At 47.9% G+C, this 16,494-nt stretch overlaps 1 protein-coding gene across 8 annotated transcripts in view; it reads left to right on the top strand.

The window, feature by feature from the left end:
* The window catches only part of osbpl8 (oxysterol binding protein-like 8), a 79,788-nt gene that overhangs the window by 43,779 nt on the left and 19,515 nt on the right, over positions 1-16,494 (top strand). For 7 of the 8 annotated variants that reach the window (XM_036520031.1, XM_036520033.1, XM_036520032.1 and 4 more), the window contains one exon: positions 15,809-15,879. In XM_036520031.1, the coding sequence (XP_036375924.1) occupies positions 15,809-15,879 (71 nt within the window). Of the gene's footprint in view, positions 1-7,401; positions 7,675-15,808; positions 15,880-16,494 lie in introns of those variants that run through there. The other variant, XM_036520034.1, reaches the window with a different exon arrangement.

The following is a 16,494-nucleotide window of genomic DNA, read 5'->3' as shown; positions in this document are numbered from 1 at the left end:
ATCAAGTCAAAACAAGGTGCAAATGACCGCGCATGTTTGGGCAGCTGGGACTTGAAATGAGAACGCTGAGAACATGTGTCTTTCATAGGTCGGTGTGTGTCCTTGGTGGTGAGGGGAAAATATTTGTGTTGTTACAGTGTTTGTATGTTGTACATCCGGTATGGATCGTAGTGACTCTGCATGCGTGATTATTTGCCTGCTGTTTGGCATATGTCTCTTCGGCTGTTTTGTTAGTCATGGAGTAAACTGATGAAGATGAATGTGTGTAACACTGCCATTTTGTGCTTGTCTGAGAAACCTGCACTAATCTGCAGGGTCCAGGCATTAGCTGTGACCCGGGAGTCTTTTAGGCAGTTCCTTTCACTGTGTCAGAAGGTGAGTATTTTACTGCATGTGAAGTACTCTGCCCTGTAGCTGTTTGCTCTTAGGTGTGTGCGGCTGCTGGGTGCTGTCTTTGACACTGCACCAGTGTGGTTTGGTTTGTCTGTATTTTGAGGGTTTGTTTTTGCAAATTACGTTTGTGTGCTCTTTTCGCTGCCACTGTACATGTTTTCTCACCTCTGCAGTTCTGCTGTACTTGATATTAATAAGTTCCTGATTTTTTTGGAAGGTTAGTGTTTTTGGGCCTTCCTGTCACCTCCCTTGGCCAAGCGAGTCCTCTACCTTGTGACACATGTGGCATGATGCCCTATATTGAGGATATGACTCCCTACAAATGCATCCACTCACAGCAGTGTTTGAAGCGGCACCAGAGAAATGCTCCACCATTCTCTCTTCACTAAAGAGAGACGCAAGCAATCTCCTTTTACATCAACGGCTTTCTTCATTTTTTTTTGCTGTGTAGATTCAGCACTTGATAACTCTTATCAGAGGAACTCAGGCGTTGCTAGGCGACACCCTCCACTCCAAGGCCCGCTGCGCATAGATGTCATTGCTTTTAAAAGGTGAAAACAGACAAAGCCCCCCCCTCCCTCGTCACGGGGACGTGGATGCTGAATGCATCGTCCCCCGCCTTCCCCACCCACACCCGCCTCTCGCTCATTCAGTAAACTCAGCTTCCCAGGGAACATAGTGCTAGGTGAGTGAGCTCAGCCTTTACTCCTGATGGGACTCCACAAACATGAAGTTAAATGCCTGCTGCTCCGTGCTTTCTTCAGACATAATGGGTTTTAATCTGCACAAACACTTTGTTCTGTGGAAGAATATCGGCTGCAGGCACTTCAATTGAAAGACGGCCATGCAGGTGTTCAGCAAATGCAGTTTTTGTTTTTCTCTGATGCAGCCTGAAAGGCAATCTTATATTCATGAAATGAAAATTGCACATTCATCAAAGAACATTGTTCAACATTGGAACGAAAACAAAGTAACTGCACTTGTATTATATGCACGTCCTTTGTTCCTGAGTCATAGTGGCACATCCTTTATTTTCATAAATCTTGCAGCCCCTTTCCTAAGTTTACTTTGCCTTAGCCGAATGTGGGTTCTCTAGGCCCTGAAGCTCAGCTTCAGGGTGTCAGTCATCTTTTCACCTTTGACTGTGTCCGTGGTGGTGAGGGTGTGAAGACTCGCTGTGGGCTTCTTCCTGCCACCGGGGGACAGAAATAGTCGTGGCTGCTGGCTGACATGCCACACTAAAGCAGCTTTATAGAAACTCACTCTTTAACCATCTGGCTCTCCTCCCCTATCCTCAAGAGGCTGAGGAAACAGGAGGTAGAGCCAGCCTTACTGAAGGCCCAAACTGCAGGATTCAGGTGTAGCTACGCACTCTTCTGAACGTGGATTGGGTCCAGTTTTTTTGTGCTGTGCAGTTGACGTCAGCGTGGTTGTGGAGCCGCCTGGTGCTTCTAGGTCAGTACTTGGCATGTGCACTTGGAAGCAAGCATAAGACACACACACACATATAAACACACACACGCACACACACACAGTGGGGTGAAAGTGGGTTGCCATTTGTAACCCAGCTGCTTCATCTCCTCTCCTTAATGGGCCTCCACCTCCTCCAGCCCCATGTCATCCTGGGTTTGCATAGGGACCTGGGGGACAATCTGTGGGCCTCTGGAGCGCCTGCACTTTTGCAGTTTGGCAGGGTGAGATCCGGTGCTTGGCGCATTTCTTGCTTGTGTGTGTGGTATAACTGTGTCCACCCAAGGATAGAAAGTGAGTGAGGTGTGGAATGATACCTTAAAGGCTGTCCTTAAATTCTGCCATATTCTGTTAAGCATCCGCCTCTGTTCTGAGGCCCTCAGACCTTTGGGGAGGACATAGGAAGAGTCGTCTTTTCCAGACTAATCAGAAAGCCTCTTTCGCTGAGTGCTGATCCAGTGGTTATTGGATTGGAGCTGTGTTATGTAAGAGACAGTCTTCCAGATGATTCTCAAGTCAGTGTTTGCCTGGCTCCAGCGTTTCATAGGTGCTGGGGTCTGACATTGTTGGTCATTCAATCTCACGGTGCAAAGAATGTTGCAGTTGGTTTTGCCACTATGAATTTAGGAAATTTGGGAAATTGATACCAGTACCAGGATTGTAATTTTCTTCCTATTAAATGCAGCAGTATCATAGAGTGGAAATCAATAAACCTTTACATTTAATCTAATGAACTTATTTTTTATGTGGTTTAGGTACTTCAGTGTAGACACTTTAGCCCTTGAGGAAGGCTGATACCATCCTCAGATTTACTGACACTTGGGGAATGTCATTCCAACGCGAGTGCTGCTCTTACCAGCTTTTGTGAGCCCACCCAAAAATCCCTTTATTTTTAAATTGAAAATCCCTTTAAATTACATATGCAGCAGAATTTAGAAGCACTGTGGATTGGCTCAGATGAACTCGTTTCTGGGTAGACCCTAAGCACTGCCCCTGGATCGGTTTACTCAACCATAATCCTTACCTCAACCCTTACTTTGGCAGGTGGTATTACCTTTTGGCTGCAGCCTTTGAATTCCATCCTCTTTGTATGCTTGTGGGCCAGTCGATCTCTGTTACAGGGGCTGACCTTTAACCTGTGACCCTGTGTCCCTGCTTTACCTCTGGCTTGACGCTGAGGGATTGTGGAGGCAGAATGTTCCACCCTGATCCTCTGGGTTGGGTGAGCAGTTCAGCCTCCTCTTCCTTCTTCCTTGCCTCTGTCCCGTATGTGGATGGGACAGTCAGAAGCCCCAGTGGTGGTACACAGCAGCATTCTCCACATTCAACCTTCGGCCCCTACCTCTCCTGCCCGCCTCCTCCCCCACCCGCCTCCCCCACCCACTCCCAGTTCTGATTCGTTCAGTAAACTCATTGCTCCAGTGAGAAGAACATAGCACTGGGTGGGTGAGTTCACCCTTTACTCCTGATTGGACTCCACATACATGCTGTTAAAGGCTTGCTGCTGTGTGCCTTCTTCAGACATTATGGGATTTTAATCTGCACAAACATTTTGTTCTGTGAAACAATAAGCCTCGAGTGAGCTCCGCATTAAGCCTTCATTTTTCAGCTGAAATTTGACTCAGGCAACATCCATCTCACATGCAGCCCCCTCTAAATCAGTGACGGGGTGCACAGTTCAGCAGTTCTTTGCGCGTTTCGTGTTAGTTTTTAATGGTGGTTCCAGCCGCAAGCTTTCAGGTGAGGCTTTCTGCAGAAGAGCCACTGCAGCAGAGAGAGTTCAGCTCATCGATCTGCTCCTCGCTGAGCCCCTTCGCCTCTCAGAGTGGAGGTGACCTCATATCTGCCCGGTTCCCCAGACACAGTTTAGTCTCTCCTGCAGATCAGCTCGCCGGTAATCGGAGGCCTCCGTCTGGAACATGCGGAGCTTTTTCTCTCCCATTGTAAGATGGAATCACGGATGCTGTCGTCTGTTTGATTGGGAACAGAAAGTTAACTGGGGGCAAGTTTTGTTTGAATCTGTGCTGAAATGCTCCCAGTTGTGATAGAATCTGTTGTCCTCTATTTTCTCCACCTTAGCGTGGCAAACAAACCCTCCCTGAAGGAAAGTGCCATTTCGAATTTGGGTTTTGGGTTTTGATGAAATTGGATGTCTTGTGAGCTGGCGAGTTACAGTGAGCACAATGCGTTCTCATGGTCCCGAAGGCTGATGGTGAAATGTGATAGGCAGACATATCTCTGTGCATCCGCTGGGCGTATATTCAGAGAATATCGGATATGGAGGTCGGTTATTTGTTCAGATTAGAGAGTGGAATGTAACACTGAAATGCAGGTGTGCTGTCCTTCACAGTGCTGAAGTAAGCTAACCCACACAGCACGTGCACTGCCGTTCCCGTCCCTAGCCTCTCCACCTTGTTGAATAAATCATTTCCCTTATCGTAGCTTCTGCCTGGGTGGAGTAGCGTTACACGATGCGGATGGAGATAGCCTCCTTTATGTTTAAAACAAAGGGTGGCTGAGCGCACCGCACAGGTAGACCTAAGTCTCAGTGAACCCCACCTCGTCCGAGAGACGCCTGTAAGCCAAGAGCATCAGCGGCTTACCTTATGCAAGGTCCGCACCACCCATGTATAATAGAAGTATCCTCTCCTTCCCACCCTGCACCACTCTCACAGAACAGAATTACCCTCTCCTTACCAGTCTACACCACCCTCACAGAACAGATTTACCCTCTTCTTACCAGTCTACACCACCCTCACAAAACAGAATTATCCTCTCCTTACCACCCTGCACCACCCTCACAGAACAGACTTACCCTCTCCTTACCAGTCTACACCACCCTCACAGAACAGATTTACCCTCTTCTTACCAGTCTATACCACCCTCACAAAACAGAATTATCCTCTCCTTACCACCCTGCACCACCCTCACAGAACAGACTTACCCTCTCCTTACCAGTCTACGCCACCCTCACAGAACAGACTTACCCTCTCCTTACCAGTCTACACCACCCTCACAGAACAGACAGATTACCCTCTCCTTTCCAGTCTGGTTTTTACTTTCCCCTGTCGGAGGTGCAGTCGATAGCCTGGCCGCTGGTTTTCAGTGCTCTGGGTCGGGCAGGTTGATTGGTGATTCCAGGGGCGTCAAACACAGCCCCTGAAAGGGCAGAACGGGGGCAGGCGCTTGCTTCAGCTGGCCTGTTTTTGAGGATCATACATCACGGTTTACAGTTACGCTTGCCCTGTGTCCTCGGATGCTTCGTTGCTACATATTTCAGGACATGTACAGAGTAAAATATGCACTGCGTGTAGTTAATTAGACCTAGTAACCAAGGAGAAATGGATGGAATTACTCCTGGGAATTGGACATCCAGGGCTGTGCCTCCTTATCGGCCTTCCACTCAGCTGACTAAGCAAAAGCACTGCGGCTGCGATAGTTTCGATAAGATTTATTTTCTGGCTCCATTTTATATCCCACATCCATTAATACGCCAAGCGTACACTTTTGCAAGTTATAACTTCTATGAATTTTGTTCGCTGTCTTGTCGTGAGCTCATTAAAATGAGATATGTAATTAGATATACCTGAGCAGCTTAATCACCTGGGTTTTAAAATGACATCTCATTTTGGTTGCCGGAGTCTGTGAAGTTGCCAGGCAACAGCGTGATGTGGCTGGACCGCGGGCAGTTTGTGAAGAGGTGGGCGTGATGCACACCGGTGCTGTGTGTGTGCATCGTGGTGGCAGTACCCAGCTGGCAAACAGCGCAAGTGGACTGCCAGTTATGCAGAAGCAGGGGAAAGAACAACAGTGAAAAGATTTAGTAATAAATGGAATAAATAAAAATATTTTAAAAATGATTAGTTAAACTTTTCAAATTTGCCAACATACAACAATGTAAGTATAACGGTTAGTGAGTAGAGAGAGTGGAACCAGAAGAAGTGAACCTCACCACATAATATAACCAAAGCTCATCACTGATTGTTATCATGACATCTTTTTGCCACACTTTTTTCAGAGGTGTGAGTGAGGATCTTTGTTTTGCTGTGCAGTATCTTATGTATGTAATATTTCGGCCTGAAGTGATTGAGAGGTAGAAAATGAGTCTGATCCTCAGAAAAACCTTCCCTTATTGGTTAGGACAGGACAGATTTTTTTAAACATCCTCTTTGTTAGTACACCTTCAGTAGCTGTGTGACTGTGTTGTGTTGTGTTTGCAAAGGACCATGCTAAAATGATGTGGTTTGATGGGCTGTAGTGACACTTTGTTGGTAATAGCTGCCGGAAATAACTCACAAGTGGCAGGTAGACTTTGTTATCGGTATGGATGTAGGATGACTGTGTGTGGGTGATGCACAAATGCATAAAAATATTTTAATTAATCAAAACTCTGTACAAAAAAAAAAACTGAAGTCCCATTTTAGCATTCCCCCAGCTACAGAAATATCCGAGCTCCGCATCTGCTTCTGTATTCTGAAATGCTCTTTCCCATCATGAGATGAAGGAATTTCTTAAGAAGGCAGGAAAAGCTGGCATCGCTTGCTTCCAAAAAGGAGAGGGGGTGTTGTTCACAGAGTGTTAGGTGTTGCAAACTTAGTTTAAGCCCATCAACAGTAATTCTGTAATTTTGTACCAAGGGCGCACGGTTGTGTAAGATTTTGCAGTGGTGGCCTGCGGCAGTTGCCGGTACAGCAGACAGTATAAACATATTGATTAAAACTGTATGAGCAAAGGCTGGTGTGTCTGCAGAGCACGGCACAGCCCAGGACAGGACAGGAGCTGCTGCTCTTACAGACGCATCTGCTAATCAGCTTTGCAGCCTCCCCCAGGGAGTGGAGAGATGTGAGTGTGCAAATATGTGTGCAGACCGGCCTGTTGTAGTCCGGGCTGTGGAAGAATCCGATAGGTGGGCAGCGCGATCGCCCTGTTAGAGAGAGAGAGAGAGAGCGCGAGAGAGGAGGAGGGAGAACGTGGTTTTATTCTGTTCTCAGCGGCGGAGTTAAACCGGGCTGTGCTTTAAAAGAAGGCTTGCTGGAGTGTGTGTGACTGGAGGGAGCGAGCGCCCTACGCCGCTAAGCCCCGCGAGGAGGAGGAGGAGGAGGTGGGGGTGCAGGATTAAGATTGCTTTAATGAGAGAGCGGACAGCGCGTGCGAGAGAGAAACGGCTCGCTCACGCAGAGCGGAGAGAGACTCCTTCATGAGAGAGAGAGAGAGAGAGGGAGTGGGAAAGAGAGAGCCTGCAGCGAGCCCCCGGCTGGCCAGAGAAGACATGATACCGGCACTGTGTGCGCTGTGAGGAGAGACGGAGACTTCCTACGGCTTCTCTGACGGAACGGACAGCGGCCACTCACGCTCTGAGGGAGAGAGGGACAGAGAGAGAGAGTCAGAGGGACATATGAACTAAGAGAGAGAGAGAGAGAGAGAGAGGGACAGAGAGAGAGAGTCAGAGGGACATATGAACTAAGAGTGAGAGAGAGAGGGACAGAGAGAGAGAGTCAGAGGGACATATGAACTAAGAGTGAGAGAGAGAGAGAGAAAGAGAGCTGCTTCCGCTGCTGTCCCAGGCAGTGAGTACTTCTCCCGGTGAGGGGTACTTGTCCCCGTGGCTGTTGCTTGGCGCTCTCCCTCACCCCCCTACCTGGGGCGCCCTTCCCGCTGCCCCAATGATTCGAGAAGAGGGGGTCCTGTGCCGCCGGCGCTTCTCCACGTGCGGCGGGGTGGCGGCCGGCCTCCCGCCCCGCCCCGACGGCCGCAAGCTCATCCGCAACGCCTCCTTCGGCGGGTACAACGAGCTGTCCCCCATCCTGCCAGGTGGGTCCCCGGCGTCCGCAGAGACACCTGCCACAGCCAGGTCAGACACTGTGCAAGACACAATGCTAGCTGACGTAAAGGTGATGTTACCTGTCGTAGAGACAAAGGTTGCTGCCTTTCATAGAGATAAACCATGTCAGAGAGAAATTGTGTTTTCTTAGGACACCTGCCACGGTTAAGTCAGACCGTGTCTTCATACTGACATTTCCACGTCATGCCTGGTGTTGGGTCATAGAGATTCAGTAAAGAAAGGCCATAGCTGACGTGACTGCTGCAGCTGATGGAGGCTTAAACTCATGTGGTGCAGGACTGTACAGGTCAGCAGTGGGCTTCAGGTGACATCAGGTTACACTCAATCCGATCTGTGAAGCGGGTTCTGGTGGCTGTTTACATCTCAGCGAACGGCCACGCTACTCTGATATCAGGGTGATGGTTTCCTGTCAACCTCTCTTATCAGCTCTCATTAAGTGTAATTAGCATGCGGCTGTGGAAACAGGCTGGCGGGAGTAAAATTCTCTCCGCTTTGCAGTATTTTGTCCTCCTCCATGCGTTGCGGTGCGTTTTCTTTCCGTAAATGCAGGGTTGAGGTTGGCGGGTTTTTGCCTGGTTTGAAGCTGTGGCTTTTTTTTTTTTTTTTTTTCCCCTGTTCTTCCACCTTAAGAGTCACCTCCACTTTCGTGACTGTCGTTTCCCTCCTAAAAGCAGACAGGCTCGCACCTTGCGGGTGCCCTCTGAGACCCACACATTGTGCAGTCAGATGAAAAGGTGTTGTACGCTGGCCGGATCCTCAGTGACATTTCCAGCACTCACAGCAGTCCTGTGTTTCCAGCTGAAGGGTTTTGACCGGTTACGCTTTAGCGACTGGTAAACAACAGCCTGCAAAAGAACCCTGCAAAACAAGACTTGCTTGCCCTTAAAGGTGAGCTTACGTCCCGGTCAGATGTTATAAGGTACATTATTAGCATTTAGCAGACTTCCAGGGGTTATGGTTTTCTTTTTTTTTTTTTTTTACAATGTTATCCATTTATACAACTGGATATTTACAGAGGCATTTGTGGGTTAAGTACCTTACCCAAGGGTGCAGCAGCAGTACCCCATTGGGGAATCGAACCAGCAACCTTTAGGTTACGACTCCTGCCACTTAACCACAATGCTACACTGCCGCCCCACTGCGGTGAAGTATTGAGATGGTTCAGTGACTGTAACGGACCACTCAGTGTGTTCCTGACCTCTGAAAGTCTGAATGCGTCTTAGACTTTGCTGAGGATGAAAGATTTATGCACCTGCTGCATGAACTGCACTGCCTCACCCAAACCGCATGCGATTTATCAGATGACAAAGCACTTTCGTTAAACCAAAAAAAACAAAAAGGTACATCAGCTCTACCACATTCCTCCTCCTCATGTTCTGTCAGTGGTATGGCACAACCGCGGAGCACGTTCGGTTTTCAGCACTGATGAATGCATAGCTTCGCTGGACCTGAAAGCATCATTTTTATAGATCAACATAAAGTGAAGTTTCAGCAATGACTTTGCAGCATTTCCTGTCTTTGGGAAAACTGTGTGTGGAGCAGCTGTTAACCAATCATACACACCGATGGTGGACAGCAGGGACCTGTCCACACATTTCACTCAATAGAAAGACCAGCTGTGATTGGGTGGTTTACTGTCTGTCTGTTTGGGCTGTGCACCTCGGCGATACCTCAGAGGACCATCTTCACGGAGACGCTGAAGGCACATGCAGACTGCCTGTGAACATCATCTTTACTGTGTGGAAATCGAGGAGACAGGCCAGCGTCTCCTTAAGGGCAGGAAGTGTGCTGCTTTGTTTTGTTGATTTTTCTTTCTTTCTTTTCATTTCTTTCCCTCTCAGACTCGGTAGTAATTCTGTGATGCAATGATGCAGACAACAAGCAGATAATTGGAGTGCAATTATACTTGCATATTACACTGGAGAAATAAATAGCATCCTGAAAAAGTACACAGGAGGGGCACACGAACTGTTGCTCAGATTCATCATTAAAATATATCATTGGATCAGACATACAGGGTTTTTAATCAGGTGTCTGGCCTGTTTCCTTGATTTAAGAAACATAATTAACTCCATTAATAAACCGAAGATTAATTTTTGCATTCGGCCCCCGTCCACTCCAGAGTCATTAATGCTCATCTCTCAGGCGGTATGCTGGAGCATTAGCCCGGTAATCAGTAATCTGTTGCCTATACTTGGCCTTGTTGGGAGGATTTGTTTATTGTTTGTCGACTGCCTCTCGGGAGGGGTCCTGCCCGCCCTTTAGCGCATTAGAACCAGCCGTCCGCCTGTGGAGAACCCCCCGTGGCGGCCGTGTGGCTGTGCCGACCCTCGACCCGTCACTCAGGCCCGCAAGGTTACCTGAGGGGAGCTGAGCGCGAAGGCCTTGACTCGACAGATTAGCCTGCCCCATGGCTATAAATAGGCGGCCTGCGCAAACCTGCAGCACCGCCGCGCTAACACCTCGGCCTCCTCCGCGGCCGTATTAGCTCCTGGCTCTGCCTTAAACGTTCAGCTGCACACACAACGCACTCCTCACCACACACACTCAGGAAGATGGTTGCTTTGTTGTTGGTGGTGGTGGTGTTGTTTTTCTGTCATGCTTCTGATTGGTGAAGCTGAACAAAGGGGAGGGGCTTCAAGTTTGGTGTTACAAGAGGTGGATGTGAAAAATTGATCTGCCTTGGCCTGAAATGGGGGTCCTTTGCAGCCAACTTCTGTTTCTGTTACTTGTCTTCTTTATTAGGATAAGAATTCAAAACTGGCCATATGGATGTGTGGTTTGCTGGGTCTGTGATTTTATGTGATTAATTTTGCTAGCAGAATTGCTCATTATTGCGTTTTTACATGTGCAGCATGATTTTCCCAAGAGACTAAATGAGTCTCTGAAGGGCGCAACTGCAGAGCCTCTCTCAGGGTCCAGATGTACATCCCCCTGGTCTCGCACACACTGTTCTTGCAGTTGCACCCAGTGTGGGTGTATTTCCGTGGAGACGAGTGCCTGTGTCGTAGCGGCAGCCTCCTTCAATTGGTAACGTACAATGCGATACCACAGGGCACGATGGTGCTGTGAAACTCCTCGCTGTCTCCGCACGAGTCCCTCAGCCGAGTCTCTGCAGTCTGCAGTGTTTGCCTGGGCCGGGAGACGTCCTCACTGAGCATGCCCAGAATGTCATCACTGAGCATGCCCAGAATCCCGTCACTGAGTGCATCAGCTGTCGGGTCTGTCGCGTGTCTTGGATTGAGCTTTCCCTCCCCAGACAAAGTGAAAATAAACAAGGCCTGGGAACACACAGTACCCATCACACTGTCCCGTACTGGGAGACCCCCCCCTCACTCTTGTTTGAGTCATGTGACACTCTTTAGGTTCTGTAGGTAGGGTGAGTTCTGGGGCAACATCATCAGTGCATCCAGCTGGGTATGCACAGAGGGGTGTACAATTCTGATGCGTACGCATATTCTTTAAACACTGGCACAGCTTTTGCATCTCCACAGCACCCTGCCCTCTCTCTCCATCTCCCTTTCTCTCCCCCTCCCTCTATCTCCTTCCCTCCTTCTCTATCGCTCTCCTTAATCTTCTTTGGGAGGGGCTGTCGGTGAGTCAAGCAAACAGTCGTCTTCTGTCTTTCTGTTAGGTGTTCAGTCACGAAGGCCTAACTGAACGTCGGTTGCATTGTTCCTGTTGGGGGCATGTATGTAGCTCCTGCAGCCAGACTTGGTTATACGAGTTGCTTCCTATCAAGAAGGAAGTGATTTCAGTTGTAGTAATTGATGAAATAACCTTTCTCATGTAATCACACATTATAATATTTTCTAATGCTGTTGGGTGATTAACAAGGGTTGTGAATCATGATCTCTTGTTCATAAAATAACCGCTGTACTCTTTTCTACTCCATGTGCTGATTGCAGTTGCTGGAGCACCATGTTCAATCATAAATGTCAACTAGGGGTCATATTGAATTACTCATTAAGTGTTCTTTTGTACATATTTTGAAATCATTTCATTTTGATGAAAATACTTTAGCATACACCCATTACTGACACTTAAAATTTTGCGAATGTGACCTGTGAATACCTTACAGTCATTAATATCACAAGCTATTGTTACGAATCTAATGGTAGGACAAATTGTACTCGGCATGCAGTAAAATGGTACGATCGATGAAAGTCAGCTAAAACTCCGGTCTGCTCATTGAGAGTAATCATCCTGTGTCATCCATTAGTCTTTTCGGCTGCAGCTCCTGTCTCCAAGGAGATAAATCACATCAAATCACGCAATGTACTGTGTGCAGAAAGTTCTATTTGAGCTGAGTCTCCCAGCCCAGACCACCCCCCCCCCCCAACTTGATGCACTCAAGTCGGTACAGACTGAATTTACATCACGTTATTACATTATTGGCTCTTAGCATACACTCTTATCCAGAGTGACTTACATAGGTTACAGTTTTTACATGTTATCCATTTATACAGCTGGATATTTACTCAGGCAATTGTAGATTAAGTACCTTGCCCAAGGGTGCAACAGCAGTGTCCTAGCGGGGAATCAAACTGGCGACCTTTTGGTTATGAGCCATGCTCCTTACCCGCACCACCATGCTGCTGCCTGCTGAATACCCATGATGCTGTGCTGCAGACCCTCCAAGGTGAAGGCTGCATCCTTTCGAGGCCCATGGTGTCTGATCGGGTGGGGGGGGTTAATGAGGGAAGGCTGTAAGCTGAGAGCCCCTGTGGAGCCTCTTGCGGTCTGGCCAGCTGAAATTACACCTGTCTGCAGGGACAGCAGCACCCTGCACAAGAGTCTGCCGTGTGCATCTCGGTGAAGCGCATAAATCATTATGTAACCTCCACACGGGCTGCTTCATAAGAGCTAATGGCCGAGCTGCGGCCTGATGACCCCAGGTCGAGAACCACTGGCCCAGTTGATTGAAAAGTCCTATATCAGACAGGGCAGAGTAAATTGCATCGTGATGGCGTGGAGCTCACTGGATTATTTAGTATTAGACGGGCACATAAGTCACGGTAGCTGTGGGTCTACCGCCAGGAGTGAATGCCAAGCGCTTCTGCCATTGCTAAAATTCTGCAGGCCAATTTTACACCACAGTATAAATGAGTAAAAACTGTCTTTCACTTGGCGGCATTCTGAACCCCATCCTGGCTTGGCTGGGACTTTCCTGTTGTAATGGAAGTTGCTAAGCTGTTCTGGAGTTAGAGTTCCAGCGATGAAACATTCTGTTCGGCAGCAGCAGGAGTAGAATTTTAAGTAAGGTAGCCATGGTAGTTAAGTCGCCATATCACTACAAGGAATCTTCGTAAAGGGTGTATCCAAGTAGACACGTTTTTGTTTTGTTCATTGCCTGTGCAAATGTTATTCTGCTTGAAGTGCTCGGTTTTTTTTGTCTTGTTGGTGTTTATTCCATGCTGAAAGGCCGCACGATGGCGTTACAGTGGAGAGCGCGTTGGGGGAGCAGCTGGGATGACGCGCACTGTGCTGGGCTCCTCTTTCATCTCGCATCGTAATTGCATGACGTTGTCCGCGCGGCGGAGACGCCGTGTTCGGGGGACGGAGCCGCTCTCGCCCCGAGCGCCGAGGGGCGGCGTGGGCCGCGGAGGAGGGGGGGGGGGGCTCTCCAGGGGACCTAAATGGCAGGAGAGCGCAGCTGAATGTTCTCCGTGGCCGCGGTGAGTGCGCTTCAGCCAGGACGGGGGACGGAAGCGCAGCGCTGAAGTGGGCCCTGATGAGTCTGGAGTGCAGTCTGAGTGTCCCGGCCCCCGCTGCCTCTGAGGACCTCATTCCTGCCACAGGCTGCAGTGGCCAGCAGCATCTCAAGCAGTTTGTTATTCAGAGGCTGGGAGATCTGGGACTGATCTGTAGATTTACACAGTACCCGGTGCTTTGAAGATTAGCCTGCCTTTCACAATGATGTATGTGGTTATTCCAGTGGTTATTGTTACATTATAATTAAAATGAAGAATGCTTCATCTCCCCTGACATTCAAACTCATTGTCGCTGCTTATAGTTTTACTTGTGGAGAAAAAAGTGCCCCACTGCTGTATTCTTGGGTAAAGTATTTAACCCAAATTGCCTCCAACTGTAGAAGTGAATAACTTGTAAAAATTGTAACCTGTGTGAGTTGCTCTGTGTAAGAGTGTCCGCTAAATGACAGTAATGTAACGTAAAAGCAAAATTTGAAATTCACTGCTCTGAATATGCATGTCTGCGATGGAAACTTGTCAAAATGTGACATTAGTTTTTAAAATGAGGTTTACTTTGTTTACAGTGATACAGATTTATGAATTTTTGTCATTTGGTTTATGGGTATGGCAAGCGTGCTAAACCATAGGAGTTATGTTTACTGTGAGGCTTGTTACAGAACTGGCAGAAGGGCCGTTTATTCTTATGAGCGGGATTTGGACAGCGCTACGCGAGCTGTAAATTTGTCCTTGTAGAAGCCGAAATGAAACTCAGCACTTTTCCTGCTGAAGCCAAGACCGTGGATTCCCACAGGAAGGATTCACTCTCACGCAGCTAAAGGGCCAGTTTAGTGCCTTTCAGAACCCTTTCACAACAGGTAGCTCGCAACTTCTGATGGCAAAAGGATGGATTCTTCTTTGGAAAAAAAAAAAAAAAAGATGTGATGTTAGCATTGCTATTATGATATTAATGATGCATTTTTTTCATACCAGTTTTCTGTCTTTGTCACAGTATGCACAGGTAATTTATATATTCAAGTGTGTTTTCTGGGTGCTCTTGTCTGCTTTGCTAATTCTGAACAGAGCAGAGGCCTCATATCATAATGTCCTTAATATTAGCATACTGCAGTGTCAGTGGAACTGCTCCACCCAGCTTTGGCATTCTAACCCGGTACTGTCAAGGTCCTCTGGCTCTTACCTTCGTTATGTTTTGTCCTCTTGCCTCGGGGCATCCTCACAACAGTGTATTATAATCAGTGGAACTGATACTTCTCTCTGCGTGGTATTCCAGTTGGCTGCATCCTTGACTGTACCTGGATCAGTAATTGAATTCTCAATGCCGTTGACGCAGGTTAAGTCTATTAAAAGCTGTCCCTTGGGAGGACGGGACAGGGCGGAAACTGCTAAAAGCCCATGAAATATTAAACACACAGCCTAGATCAGTCTTGCATATCTCAGCATCTGGACACTGGTAGAACTTTCTGCCCTTCAGACCTTCAATCCCTAATGTAATTCCCTTTGCTTAAAATAAAAAACTACGTATATAATTTAAACCACGCATGTTATTCCCTGTTCTTTTATTGATTTGATCGCTTTGTGGATCCGGGATGAAGAACTGAGAGATCTAAGGTCACACAAATCTGCAGTGCCACATGCATAAGCTTCCCGTGTCTTTTGAAGCCATATTGTTGCTCTGTTTATAGCCCGGCTGAGTGCAACTGCAAGCAGGAGAATGTGCCCTTAAAGGCTGGGTTGCTTTGCCCTGCCTGATTTTTGGGCTGCGTGCCACAGGAACGTGGTCGATCTTTGCTTCCTCCACTCATTAAAGGGACGCTGACATTGACAGAGGGTGGGCCATGAAATATTCACGCGCCGGTCCCAGAATACCCTTTCTGCCGAGCTGTGAGTGGAGTGAGAGGACGAGGTCGCAGTCCTGCACTGCGGGGTGGTTCTCTCAGCACCGCCACCAGAGGGCGGGGTGTCGGGCAGTCGTAATATTAAAAAAACGGCCTTTCTCTCCTTGGCATGGTGTGGCAGGCACGCAGCTCTGCCCTCTTGGTGTAGCTGTTATTATAGGCGGAATAACAGTGCAGAGGAGTGAGTTCATTTCCCACATAGTAAGCTCCATGTGTTACACTTTGAATGTTCTGTCTCTGTCATCGGTGAAGCTGAAAGCATTCTGAATTGAACTGAATGGGTTTGTTGAAGTGAATGGAATTATTGAATGGCCCTGGCCTCAGGCAGAATATCCATATCTGGCATCTGGCACAGCAGAGCAGACAGCACCGGAAACCTCCTAGACAGAGGGCGGAAGGAGCGTAGGAGCTGAATATCTCCTGGTATATACTGAGTGTCTGTGCTGATGTGCTGTGTTCATTTTAGTCTGTTTTGCTGACCTGTCTTCTCTCCGCAGGTTTCGACAGGGGCAAAGACGATGCCTTACAGCTCAAAGAGGACACCTCACACTCCATATCCAAGAGCAAGGTAGGACATACACTTCCTATTCTCCTACTCCGGGTTTTTGTTTTGGTCGCCAGGGCCCGAAAAGCTGTCACTTTCCCCTCCTTAGTCTCATTGCCAGAGAAAAAAATGACCTATGTTTGGATTTCTAACAGCCCCCTCGCCGCCAGCCAAAAATCTCCCGGTATTAAAGTTGCACCTTCACCATCAGTTTCATTCTGACAGGCATGAGGCACAGGCCAGACAGGGATCTCCGAGAGGCACTGTGCCCTCAGGCAGACACGCAAAGCAAGCGACCAGGGAATGACTGAAGCTTCACTTGCAAAACTCAGTGTTGGCTCAGTCCTTGATTCCACATTTTAACTTTGCACTAATTATTTGGAAAAAAAAAAATAATGCATCTAGAAAATGGGAAGGAGATGATCATTGTGAAGTTTTAATAGTGTGCGGAACTCAGAAAACCGTCAGGTGGAACCAAGCGTTTTAAGGTTCCACCCTAAAAGTTTTGTGCCTGAAAAACCAATTAACTGTGGACTTCAAACAGGCTATATATTTTTTTTATGCAGTATACCGCCTATATGAAGTAAACAATTACTTGTGAGGAACATAACTCATTTCAGATTCCACTGACGCCCAGCC

This window comes from Megalops cyprinoides, chromosome 25 (assembly GCF_013368585.1).
Source record: "Megalops cyprinoides isolate fMegCyp1 chromosome 25, fMegCyp1.pri, whole genome shotgun sequence".
In the NCBI taxonomy this organism is placed as follows: domain Eukaryota; kingdom Metazoa; phylum Chordata; class Actinopteri; order Elopiformes; family Megalopidae; genus Megalops; species Megalops cyprinoides.
This window is presented reverse-complemented; position numbering and strand designations above follow the sequence as displayed.